Source organism: Dermacentor variabilis, chromosome 4, assembly GCF_050947875.1.
Source record: "Dermacentor variabilis isolate Ectoservices chromosome 4, ASM5094787v1, whole genome shotgun sequence".
NCBI lineage: Eukaryota > Metazoa > Arthropoda > Arachnida > Ixodida > Ixodidae > Dermacentor > Dermacentor variabilis.
In genome coordinates this window covers 19,565,578-19,576,828 of record NC_134571.1, presented here as the reverse complement: position 1 = coordinate 19,576,828, position 11,251 = coordinate 19,565,578, and the positions used below count along the sequence as shown (strand labels likewise).

Below are 11,251 nucleotides of genomic sequence, written 5' to 3'. Positions count from 1 at the left end.
TGTTCTCTTTTCATCACCATTATCGTTAATATTCCCGAAGCCGCCGTCAACGACTCTTCAGGGCAACGATGTAATGGGAGAGGGGAGCTCCACAAAAGAAGCGAAATGGTGTCAGCTAATCGAAGCGCAGTGGCGGCTGCTGTGGATATCGTCGCCCCATTCACAAAATCAGTCGATCGCAAGGAGGAGGAGGAGGACGAAAAGACTCCTCCCGCGTTGTGCGTGCGTGAGTGTGCGTTAGGTGCAACACGCGCGTGCACCACGCAGGTCCGTGAGAGACTCTTTCCGCAAACAAACTAGCAGCAAGCAGCAGCCCCGAGCGGGTAAGCCGGCAGACGACGCCACGCTGCAAAAAGGCCGCCGAACCGCTGCTGCTGCCGCCACGCGTGCCGTCGAACTTGGTGTTATCTTTGTTTCTTTCCTTCCGAGAGAGTGAGAGCGAAAGAAAGAGGGAGAGGATGCAGCGTTGGGAGGACAGCTCTCTGAGAGGGTTCGCAGCGGAGGAGGCGCGGCAGAAGGAAGGAGAGGGAGCGGTTGTTTCCCTCGCCCTTCATAAAAGGGCCCCGGAGCGGGCAAGAAGAGTCTCGAGGAAGCAGCTCGGCGCGTTTATTCGACTCTCGGAAGGCAAAAGCGCCGTTACGTGCAACGCACATACACGCACACACAGGACACCGGTGCCGACGTCGTCGCCCCTTTGGACATCACCTCGTTCTGCGGGACAGAGCCTGTGCGCAGTGCGTTTCTGCTGCGGCATTGTTCCAAACAACCCCTCGACAGAGGCAGAGTAGCTTCCAGTGACGCCCAGGAAGAGCCTGAAACACACACCCTCCGGCGTACTTTCGTCGCAGCAGCAGCAGCAGCAGTCATGGCCCCGGTGTACGATTTTCGCCACGTTGAATTGGATAAGATTGGCCGCGGAAAGAGGTGAGACCCGGTGCTTTGCGCCTTGATGCCGACAATAATCGACTTGTTGAGCTGTGTGGTGCTGGCGACGAGCCATTTTACAGTGTTGTGTGGCTGCTTGCGAACTGAGTATTGAGAAAATTCGGTATCCTGGGAAAGGGATTTCGGGAAGCTGGATGCGTGGCAACAAGCCCCGGCGTTTCTGTAAGGGGATCGCGTTTTCTAAAGAAACAACGTGGTTTTGTTAGCGAAGAGTGGTAGACAGCGTGGGTCTTGAGTGCAGTTAGTTTCAATTGCGCAGGTGCACACTTTGCTGGTGGTGAATGAGAAAAAAACAGGCAGTTGGATATTTAGCATAGTAGCGCCCTTCACTTGTTCTCTGCGGTAGAGTCATATTAAGGGCAGCGTTTTTACCGTCGAGCATACACTTGTGTGCCTAACTCGACCCACCGATCGTTCGGAAGAAGATCCTTGGGGCTCGGCTCCAACAACAGGGAAGATATGCCACATTTAAATGCAGCACTACAGTTCGTTTTTGAGACTGCCAACATAGTGATTACGAAAAAAGAAGAGAAGGTATGATTGCGACCTCGGAGCTTTGCCTTGACCAATTTTGAGTGCGAGATAAGGAATATGGAAGCCGAGCGGGAAATCGAGGTGATTGAATGCGCTACTGGTACTGGCTGTGACGACGTTTGCTAAAGTTTCACTAGTTGAACGCCCTTGGACTGAACTGCTACTATGGCGACACTTGCAGTAGTCTCGCTGTGCTGTCAGTGCATATAACTCATGTTTCATATAGCTTGACTTCGGAATGACAAAATTGTAAGCACATTTCTCGTATGAGCAAGAACAAGTGAAGGATAGCGTTACCTTATCCCGTTATATCAGGGTGTCAAAGGTGTTAGATTGATATTATCGCGCGATTTCATCCTCGTGACCTTTATTATTCTTATTATTTTATTATATTTATTTATTTTTTTCAACTTCGGCTTTTACCATGCCACAGAATATGCGGCGTCTCAGTGATATATCTACGTAGCAGTATTTGTTGTATCGAATTACTCCTGCTCTCTATATGTGTGGATATGAGTCTTTCGGATAAATGAGACCTAAACGAATTGCGCGACGTAGCTCGCAATTTTCTTTTTAGGCCCGTACAATGCGTGATTGGGTAGGACATTTTTGTCTGAAATCCATCAGTGCGACATTCTGAACGATGCCCGCCACTTTGACGTGTCGCACGTTTCCAACAGCGCGTGGTTGATTATGGAGAGCGTCACGAAGCAAAAGAGAACCACAGAGGCTCTGCAACTTTTCCAGCCAAGCTGACGGTGTTTTTGGCCGAACGCCCGCGTGTTCCTTTCCGCTTTGCTTCCCGCCCAACTTGCAACACTGCGTCTAGAAGCCGCATCCATTGTAGAGGCGCGCAGCGCCACTGTCAATTAGCGCGCATCGCAGGCTAATTGATGACGTCACGATGCTGGCGACATAACGCAAGCTGCATCTCTTGCTTTCCTTTCAGAGGGAGATAAACAATCTTGTTCAAGGCAGTCTCCGGGCGCTGTTGGCTCGTAGTCGCTTTCATATGACTTCCCGTTAAACGTGCCGAACGACGACTACGACTTTGGAATCGTAAAACATTGAGCGAGACGTTGCAAGCGGGAACCGTAGATTGTTGTCTCCGAACTGCAGCTTTTTGCTACGTCGACCGTTAACTTCCAAACCACGCTGATTATCACTTAGCTTCTTCACTAACAATGTTGCAAAACCCGTTTCGTTCCCTCTCCTTCTTCCTCGCGACCAGAAAGTAACTTCCGCGTGCAGAAGGAAACCGAAGAAGAAACGGCGGGTCCCTTGCATCTCAGATTATCGAAGCTCAACGTTTATTCCCGTATACGCGCTGAGGTTTTAAAGAGGCTTTCCAGATATGAGTAAGGCTGCGGCGTTGTCGGCACGTGGTACTACAACGTGTTTATCGAAGAAACACGAAACCGCATGACGGCCCGGGGATACAAAGAGCGTGAGAACGCCACGCGTATACTACCGGCACCAAGGGCAGCGCTCCGCGCATCCGGCAGTGCCGTTATCCACGGGGCCGCCGCGGCGCAATCAACCTTGCAGCGACGGCGACGCTATGTGGGAAAGCCGACCGAAGCGTGTGCATGCGCGCGCGGCAAGGAAGCCGCTGCAGCTCCGGCAGGTCAAAGTACGCGGCGCGCACTCGCCGCGTTATGCGAGGGGTCAGGGCATAATTCCAGCCTCCCAAGAAAAGAAGACGCCTCGCTAGGCTGACGATCGCGCGTGACGAAACGCAGCCTAAACATCATCGTCGCCGTTGCCAAAGGCGCAACTCTCCCTCACCTTCCCTTCCTCTCTCTACGAAGTACCCCATTACATTATGCAGCAGGGAGCCCTGCTCGTGAGAATGGCGCAGAGCTCAGCGCCTGATAACAACAATACGCGAGAGGTGGTCGGACGACTCCATACGTAGTACATACATAACGTTACGGAATGCCGCCCTCCCCTTCCACCCGTGTAACGTTACTCCCGTGTGCGGGATTACTTGTTCCGTTTCGTTTGCTCCGCGGTAATCACGACGCGTCAGGCTCCGATTGATAGGAGGGGACCTGAGAGCCGCCGTAAGCGCGCCTTCCTTTGATATCAGCGGGGTGTCCGTTGCATGGACGCCCAAGCCGCAACAAGCAAACGCATTACAAGAAGCGGCAGGCACGTAGGCAGGCGTCCGGAGGTGAGCGGTGTCGGCGAACTCCAGCGATCGGGTGAGGAACGCGGCGCGCCGGCAGACAGCTACAAGGAGCGACCTGCTGCGGCTTCGCATCAGTTGCTGCCGCGAGACGCAGCCGGCCGCTGCAGAAGCCGGTGTGCGCCGTCTGTTGCTCGCCCCTCGAGGCTGCCTGGCGGCCGGCCGTGAGCAATTGTGCCCACGGGTGGAATGGAGGTAGCCCGATGCTCCTGCTGCGTGCTGCATATGGGGGTTCGACTAGAGGCAACAGGAGCAGCAGAAGGAAACGTGGTCTCGTCTCGAGCGATAGGAGAAGACCGCTGCTGCGCGTGAAGCGAGAGGCTGCAGGGGCTCCCCCCGTGGGTGCGCGAGCGGGCGTACAGTCATTTAGCGGCCGATTCCCGCTGCTCACCTGCAGAAAGCAGCCAGCGAGTGTAACTTAGGCTTGCCTCTTATTTTCCTCTTGCCACGGCACCAAGAGAGAGCACGCGTTCGCGCCTGTGCTCTCTCCTCCCACCCTTCATTTTGTGCACTTTTCCGGGAGGAAGCGTGCAGCGGTGACGCAGGGGAAGCGCTGCAACAAAGCGACCTGGCACGGCAGTTCTTTTCTTCCCTTCCCCTCGGCGTAGAGTTCAGCTGTGCGCGGAAGACCGCGACGCAGGAAGAAAAAGAAAAAGCGCGAGCGCCCAGAAAGAAAACTCGCGGTGATGATCACGAGCGACGCTGGTCGTCTGCCGGCGACGGCCTGGGGTTACGCGAGAAAAAGAGTGAACCTGTTCTACCACTCTTGCCGAGTAGCGCGCGCTCGGCCACGCACGCCGAGGATGCCGCTGCTGCGCCTCTTTGCAACGGAAGAACGCGCAACCGCGAACTCGAGCGAGCGCCGTCGCGCACGCTTTAAGCGAAGAAAAAAAAGCGGTGGCGAGAAGCGCGAGGAAGTCGCTTCTGTTGCGTGCCAACAAGATCAGGGCGTGCTCTGCCTCCCTCGGTGGGTTTCGTCGCTTCCCGGTCCTCTCGTTGCCAGATGTCCGGAGGGATGCGATCGATTGAGCGGTCTAGACATTGCCGCCAGAACGTCTCGGAAAGTGGTGGACAAACGTGGTGCACCTGTCACTGGAGGAGCGGTCGGACGTACTTTGTGTCGCTGAGGCGAGGCCATTCAAACAGTGTTCGTTGTAATAGCCTGACGTTTTAGAATTGATTAGCATTCGTTATATAGCATGCGTACTCGGCACTAACTCTGCACAAGTGCGGAAGACGGAAGGATAAAAGCAAAAAAGGAAAAAAAAAGAAAATGGGCCCTAATATCAGACGATGATTGCCTAAATAAAAAAATATCAAGCGATAGCTTCCCGGCAGGCTCTACTGGTCAATGTTATGAGGCGCGTGAGTGCTGTGACAGGATCGGCCCGAGTGACATACCATGGTAAAACCATTGGGGGGAAACGCACAATGTACTGGTGTCAGACCGACCTAGCTTTAATTATACACTATCTCCAGAATCAGCCCAGTGTACTCGGTCGTTCACGCAATGGGGATGGACGAGTCAAAGAAGGCTGCGCTTTAATAATGAAGCATTGTGGACCGTGTTGAGAATATGGTGTCTACAACTCAAGGAAGTTCGACCGAAGGATGTAGCGTCTATTCAAAAACGCTCAGGGCTACCGCTGCCGTGGACGGAGGGAACTCAATACCGTTAGCATTGTGTTTGGCGTTTATGTCAGTGGGACGACACTAAAGGTGATACATAAGCCTCAACAACTTTCTGCAGCTTGTAAGTGGGCCAGTGCCAGGAATGCAATAGCACCGCTATAAAATTGGCCTTATATATGCGCTGGGTTCGCTGTGGTTGCTGACTTTCGGAACAGGCGAACACCGTATTGCACAATGTGTTAGAAATCGTAAGCACCATCGCCAGCAAGTATCCGTTCTGCTAATCCTTCAAAACACAGTAAACCGCGAGGCGGTGTCACGGTATAGGCCGAGCGAAAGAGGATGTGTGTAAGCTTCTAATGGAAAATGCACATGTCCCATGTGCATGACAGGAAAAGCGAGCCGACTCTTTCCCATCGATTATCCGCTTGGCCTTCTTTGACGAGGCAAGGCATCCAGCTTGCGATGAGCGAGGGACTATGTGATGAAGTAAATTTAGGCTGCACCTAAGGATGCGATGGTCTAGACCTCCCCGCTATACTATAAGCATCGTACGCCCTTTCGACTTAGGCGAAACCAAAATGGTTGCTGCTGAAGGAATCCCAACTCCCACGTGATTCTCATCATAGATCGACACGTGTACCGAGGCTCCGAACCAGTCAAAGGCAGCAGTTTTCTGCATTTCAGACGCATCTTCAAAGTGCATTACCACCAGGAGCACTATTCTCAAAGCTTTCTAACTCCGCCATATTGTAAAAAATCGCCATCTTTTCTGCTCTGATTGGCTCACGAGGCTGCTACGGCTTCTCTGGTTGGCTCAAAAGGTCAACATGGCTAAGTTCGGCAATATGGCGCAATTTGACAGTGTGCAGAACACAGTTACTCCACCGCGGTTCGGAACGCTATCTCGGCAGCATCATTTCCGATGGCCGAGGTCTAGCTCTTCAGCCACAGAGAGCCACAACTTTCATGTGCGCCGATCTTGAAACGACCCTGTCATGCCAGGTGACAAACGGGCTCACGAACCACATTACATGACGGCACGTCTGGACGCTGGCCACTGCAGCTGAGAGAGCGTCTCCCGAGAGTTTTATGGGCACGCAGCACGCATGGCAGGCGGATACCAACGGAAGGCTCCTCGATTCGTGCGCATGTGCGCGCGTTATTCCCCCGTCGCGTAGGAAGCTTTTCACCTCGCTGTGAGAAGAAAAGGCGCAGAAGAAGCCGGGCTCCTTCGCTGAGCGATGCGCCGGAAACCATCTGCTCCGCTGCCGACCCCCGAACGGCGCCGCCATTGTGAGGGCCGAGCCCGAATGGGAGCTCGCCTGAATGCGGATCGCGGGCGCACGACGCCCGTGTAGGAGCGCCGGCGGCAAACAAAAACGTACGGTTCCGGGAGACGGAAACATTTGCGCCAGCGATGAGTGAGAGGGGGGCGCAGTGAAGGCCCCGCGGTGAAAGAGGAAGCCAGGTGCTGCGAGGCGACGCCCCGGTGCTTCGACGGCCGCCGGGAACAAACGTCGATGTCGATGTCGCACGTCGTGCCGCGGCCTCGCTGGCCAGCTATACCCGACGCCCGAGCGAGCGTCGCAAGGCGGAGAGCGCTCGCTAATGGCGACGCAAGACGCTGCTGCTCGCTCGGCGCGGCTCACATCGAAAGCTTCTTGTTGGGCTAGTCGGTGTATTCGACTGAAATCAACGCCTCTAGCGCCGCAGATGACCAAAATAATCATCATAAAAAATCATGATTAGAGCATTTAAGCTATCTGTCATTTCCATTCATTCATTCATTCATTCATTCATTTGTAATATATGGACTGTTACAAACACAGAAAGCACTAAGTCCATGAGAATCGCTTACTGGTACTCGTCTGCTCCTTCATCTTGTGTCCATTCTCGCCAGCTTGTCGTATAACTGCCAGGACAAAAAAACAATTACGCCTGTTTCAAATCCGTATTCACTTTCTACGGGCTTTCCACGCCATGATGTAAATACAAGTTGAAACGCCGAAGCTGCGAACGTGCGCGCTAATATTCCCGCGGGCGAGCGCTACGCCTCTTAAACGGCGCGACTTGGTGTAGTCGAAGCGGGTCGATGATCTCCGAATGACGTTCCCACGACTTTCGATTTAGTTTTTATCAACCCTGACGCTTGAGTTCAGGTTCAAGTGAGAGAATCGGCTTGTCGTACAGGTACATTGTCTGTAAATATATGACCACTTTGCGTGTATGCGGGTGTCTCTTGTGTCAGGTTGGTCATTTGAGATATGTCCTTCTGCAAGTGCCGTCGTATTGCGCACAACTGTAATCTCTCTGCGGTACGCTATGTTGTCTCTTGGCAGCAAGGTCCAATGTTGGGCGTATATTCACCACAGCAGCGCTGAGATCGTGCTTCAGCGTTCACTTCATAACCTTAAAAGGATCTCGTTATACGAGATGCCTGTCGTACGGTTCTTATGTTACACTGTATCTTCTTTGAATTCGGTTATGCTACGACAGGTCGCCTGTCGTGTAGCGCACTTTAGTGGTTCTTCATTTTTCATAGTATTCAACACTGCTTTAGTTGCTGTGTTCTAATAGAACAAACCGCAGGAATGTCGTACATTCGGGCCTAGCTTGCCGTGTTTCATCGTATCTCTTCGCACTCTCTATCGTCCGTTGTTGCGTCTGGTCCATTTCTCTTCTGGTTTATATTGTTCTATTTAGGGTAACGAGATGCGGTAGCGTTGTTCCTATATACGTCGAAGGGGGTGAACACTCTCTAGGGTTTTTTTTTCGCGAGGTCGTGCAATCTATAACGCACGCGTCCTTGTACACGGCAATTCTCGAATGCGGAACGGACATTGCCAACTTACTCGTCTTCGGCTGCTGGTACATCCTGTAAAGCGCCTTGGCAAGAGCTCACGCGCTACTCGTCGCTCGCACGTCTGTAAGTGGTGCGTGAAGGGGCGACCTTAAAAAACGACAGGCCCGACGGGACAAAGCAAAAAGGAAAACAAATAGAAAATAAAAGCACGCCGTAAGGCGAACAAGAGAGACAGTAGATGCCTGCGAGGAACCACGAGGAAAGCGAGGGAGGGGGGGGACCTGCTGGCGCACGCCGGTGCGTGTGACCTTTGGCGAGCCGCGCATATATGACCCCGAGCACGACCGCAAACGCGCGGGCAGGGAGATGATAGTCGTGGCGTGTGTGGCTGCTCGCCTCGTGGAGAAACTAGACGAGTTGTCGCAACGAGAAGAAAAGCATGCAGCGCTGTTGCGAGGCTAAAGGAGGGAGCGCGAGCGTTCCAGTGCAACACATATCTCTCAGTGATATAGCTATTGACTGTCGCTGTAAAACCATTGGCTCTTCACTTGCTTGGATGTGTCCGGATTCATCGCCGACGGCGCTTGTCGTGATACATTTGATATATATATAGATTCGCACCTGTATATAGGCAGTACACTTGCAGAGGCATCGATTCTGGCGAGCGCGCGCCCTTGTATATCACGGCGAAGAAAACTCGGAAGACGGGACAAAGGCCTATAGGGACACAGAACACAGCGCAGTTAAGCTTGCTGTCGTTCTTGCAATGTTTTTTCGCTCATGATAAGTCGCCAACTAGCTCACTATAGGTCGGAGCTGTGTGTTCCTTTATGTATGTGCGTGTCAGAGGCAATCACCCAGAGCTACTCCAGCTTATGTCTAATGGTGCTGTGCTACATGTGTCAATTATTCAAGGCATGTCATCTACGCCGAGAGCGCAGTATAACCGCTAAACCTCGACAAAGACAAGCAATCCTTTACCGGGCTAAGTAAGTCCGTGTGGCACAGACTGCGATTAGTTACTCCGAAGTAATTATATTTTACCTTCACAATGTATCCACGCTATCCCTCCAAAGTTTGGAAGCCTATCGTTTCGGTTATTCGGCCAACTCAGCTGCTCATTATCAGGATTTCCAGCGCGCGGCGATTGATACTATATGAGTTCGCCCTGTGTGGCCTGTCCGAACTCGCTACTACGTGTAGCATGTGCCACTTGCCACTACCCTCTCGGCTGCAAGAATAGTGGCCGCTTCGGCGCGACTCGCAGCTTTCTCGATAATGCACGCTTTTAGTGAGAGACGGCGCGTACAGCGCCGTAGAGTCGTTTCGCAGGTTTGCCTTGACGCCGCACCACTTGTCTTCACTTCGTCGTGCTTTGATGTGTTTGCATCTTTGTTGTCTCACGAGCCTCGGTGGGCGTTCAACACCACGCTCTGTCCTTCGTGTCATTTCAGTCGACTTAGCGCCTGCTTGCATGCGAACCATGCAGTGTCCTCGCATGCTTGTGTCAACGAAAGTGCCGCAGAACGACTTTGACTTTCGCCCACTCTGGTAAGCGCGCGCGCACAGAGACTTTCCGTTGTTCCGAACGCGTGCGCAGCTTTTGCGCACTGTGCGGTAAACTTGAATGAATTAACTCGGCATATATAGGCGTACTTTTGCGACGAGGCGTATTCCGGGGCGTCGTGTTTCACGGCCTATTTCGCATACCCTAAGTATGTCTGAATACCCAGAAGAGATGAACACGTGGCAGGCATGTTTGTCCGCATATGGGCGTTTTCGAATTTCACTTAATGACAGCTGTGACGACCCAGTGTCACTAACGGCAACTTGGCCGGCCCGTACTCTAGTATTCGGGGTTACAGTTCATTGCGTAAATTGTCGATGGCACGCGAATCATGTGTGTCACCGACGCTATCAGCGACTTTGGTTGAATATACATGAACGCATGCTAACGACTAATTTGCCGATGCGGTCTTGTGACGCACGCCGATTCAAGCTGCAAAATGAACAGCAATTCGTTGTCTTACTGAAACAAAGGCATCCCACTCGGGTGTCGGCTCAGTTGCTTAACAAAACAACGGCGTTCTCATTTTGCAGGCGCATGTATATATATAGTAAGCAGCCAACACAATATTTCATTTCGCTGTGGGGTCACCATGGAGCTTCGCTTGGTCCTTTCGTTGATGCGCTGACGGGAAAACACCACCGGGTCACTGTCTTAAAAAGAGGTCATAACCGCTGCTCGATGCAAATATGACAGGCGTCAGTTTTCATTACTGCCCAATCATTTAGCGCAGCGCCACGGGAATAGATAATCGGTCGCGTGAGGCTTATGCATCGGACCTGAAATGTAATCTTATATATTTACCACTTAAGACATCGAATTGGGGCCCGCTTATACGCTGTCTCGTGCGTATAATATGTATTGTGCGTGACGACTTCGATACCAAACTATACATACACGCTTTGAAATTTGATGAAGCCGAACAGCGTAATGAAAGACGGGACCGCAATGTAAATCGGCTGGACAAGACCGGCACTCGCCTTGTCAATTCTATCTTGCGTCGTGGTCCTTCTTCGCCCTGTTAAGTTTTTCACTGTGCGATTCTACAGACTTGACAAACTTGCCGTTCTAGCCAGCCTTAACCTTATACGTGTTCAGTTCGTCGCGATGTACGCTTCGGCCGCTCGCTATACTTCTGCTCATATTCCGTTACCGGCGGATCCAGCTCGCGCCTGTCATTCAGGGTCATTACAACAGCGTGCCTCTCATGCATGTTCGCCTGATGACTAGTTCGTAACGCAATCACAGCGGAAGCGAGCCAGAGCAGGCCATATCGCTATGAGAGCCTGGCCGTTAACGAAGACCTGTTTTTAACTATATATATAGCAATCATAAAGGCCGCGCTTTTGTAACACTTGATCAATGTGCACGCATCCGCATCCAAAGCTTCCCGTTCTGATGAGCCCGCTTCCGGTGTGTGCGTATATGCATGCACTCGGAGGCACCCACGCACGCATGAGTGGAGCGTTGTTGTTGAGTGTCGTCGTAAACACGCTCGCCTGTTTCGTGTCCGCTTGATGCTCGCGTGTAAGCGCCAGCCTTCTTTACGACCTCCAGACGACAAGGATGAACGGTT

General features: G+C 52.4%; 1 protein-coding gene across 4 annotated transcripts in view; it reads left to right on the top strand.

Annotated features, from left to right (window-relative positions):
• The first annotated feature begins 564 nt into the window (after window positions 1–564).
• The window catches only part of Jupiter (microtubule-associated protein Jupiter), a 71,496-nt gene continuing 60,809 nt past the window's right edge, over window positions 565–11,251 (top strand). For 2 of the 4 annotated variants that reach the window (XM_075688299.1, XM_075688296.1), the window contains exon 1: window positions 565–924. In XM_075688299.1, the coding sequence (XP_075544414.1) occupies window positions 866–924 (59 nt within the window). In that variant the 5' untranslated portion in view covers window positions 565–865. The remainder of the gene's footprint in view (window positions 925–11,251) is intronic. The other 2 variants (XM_075688300.1, XM_075688297.1) reach the window with 1 other exon arrangement.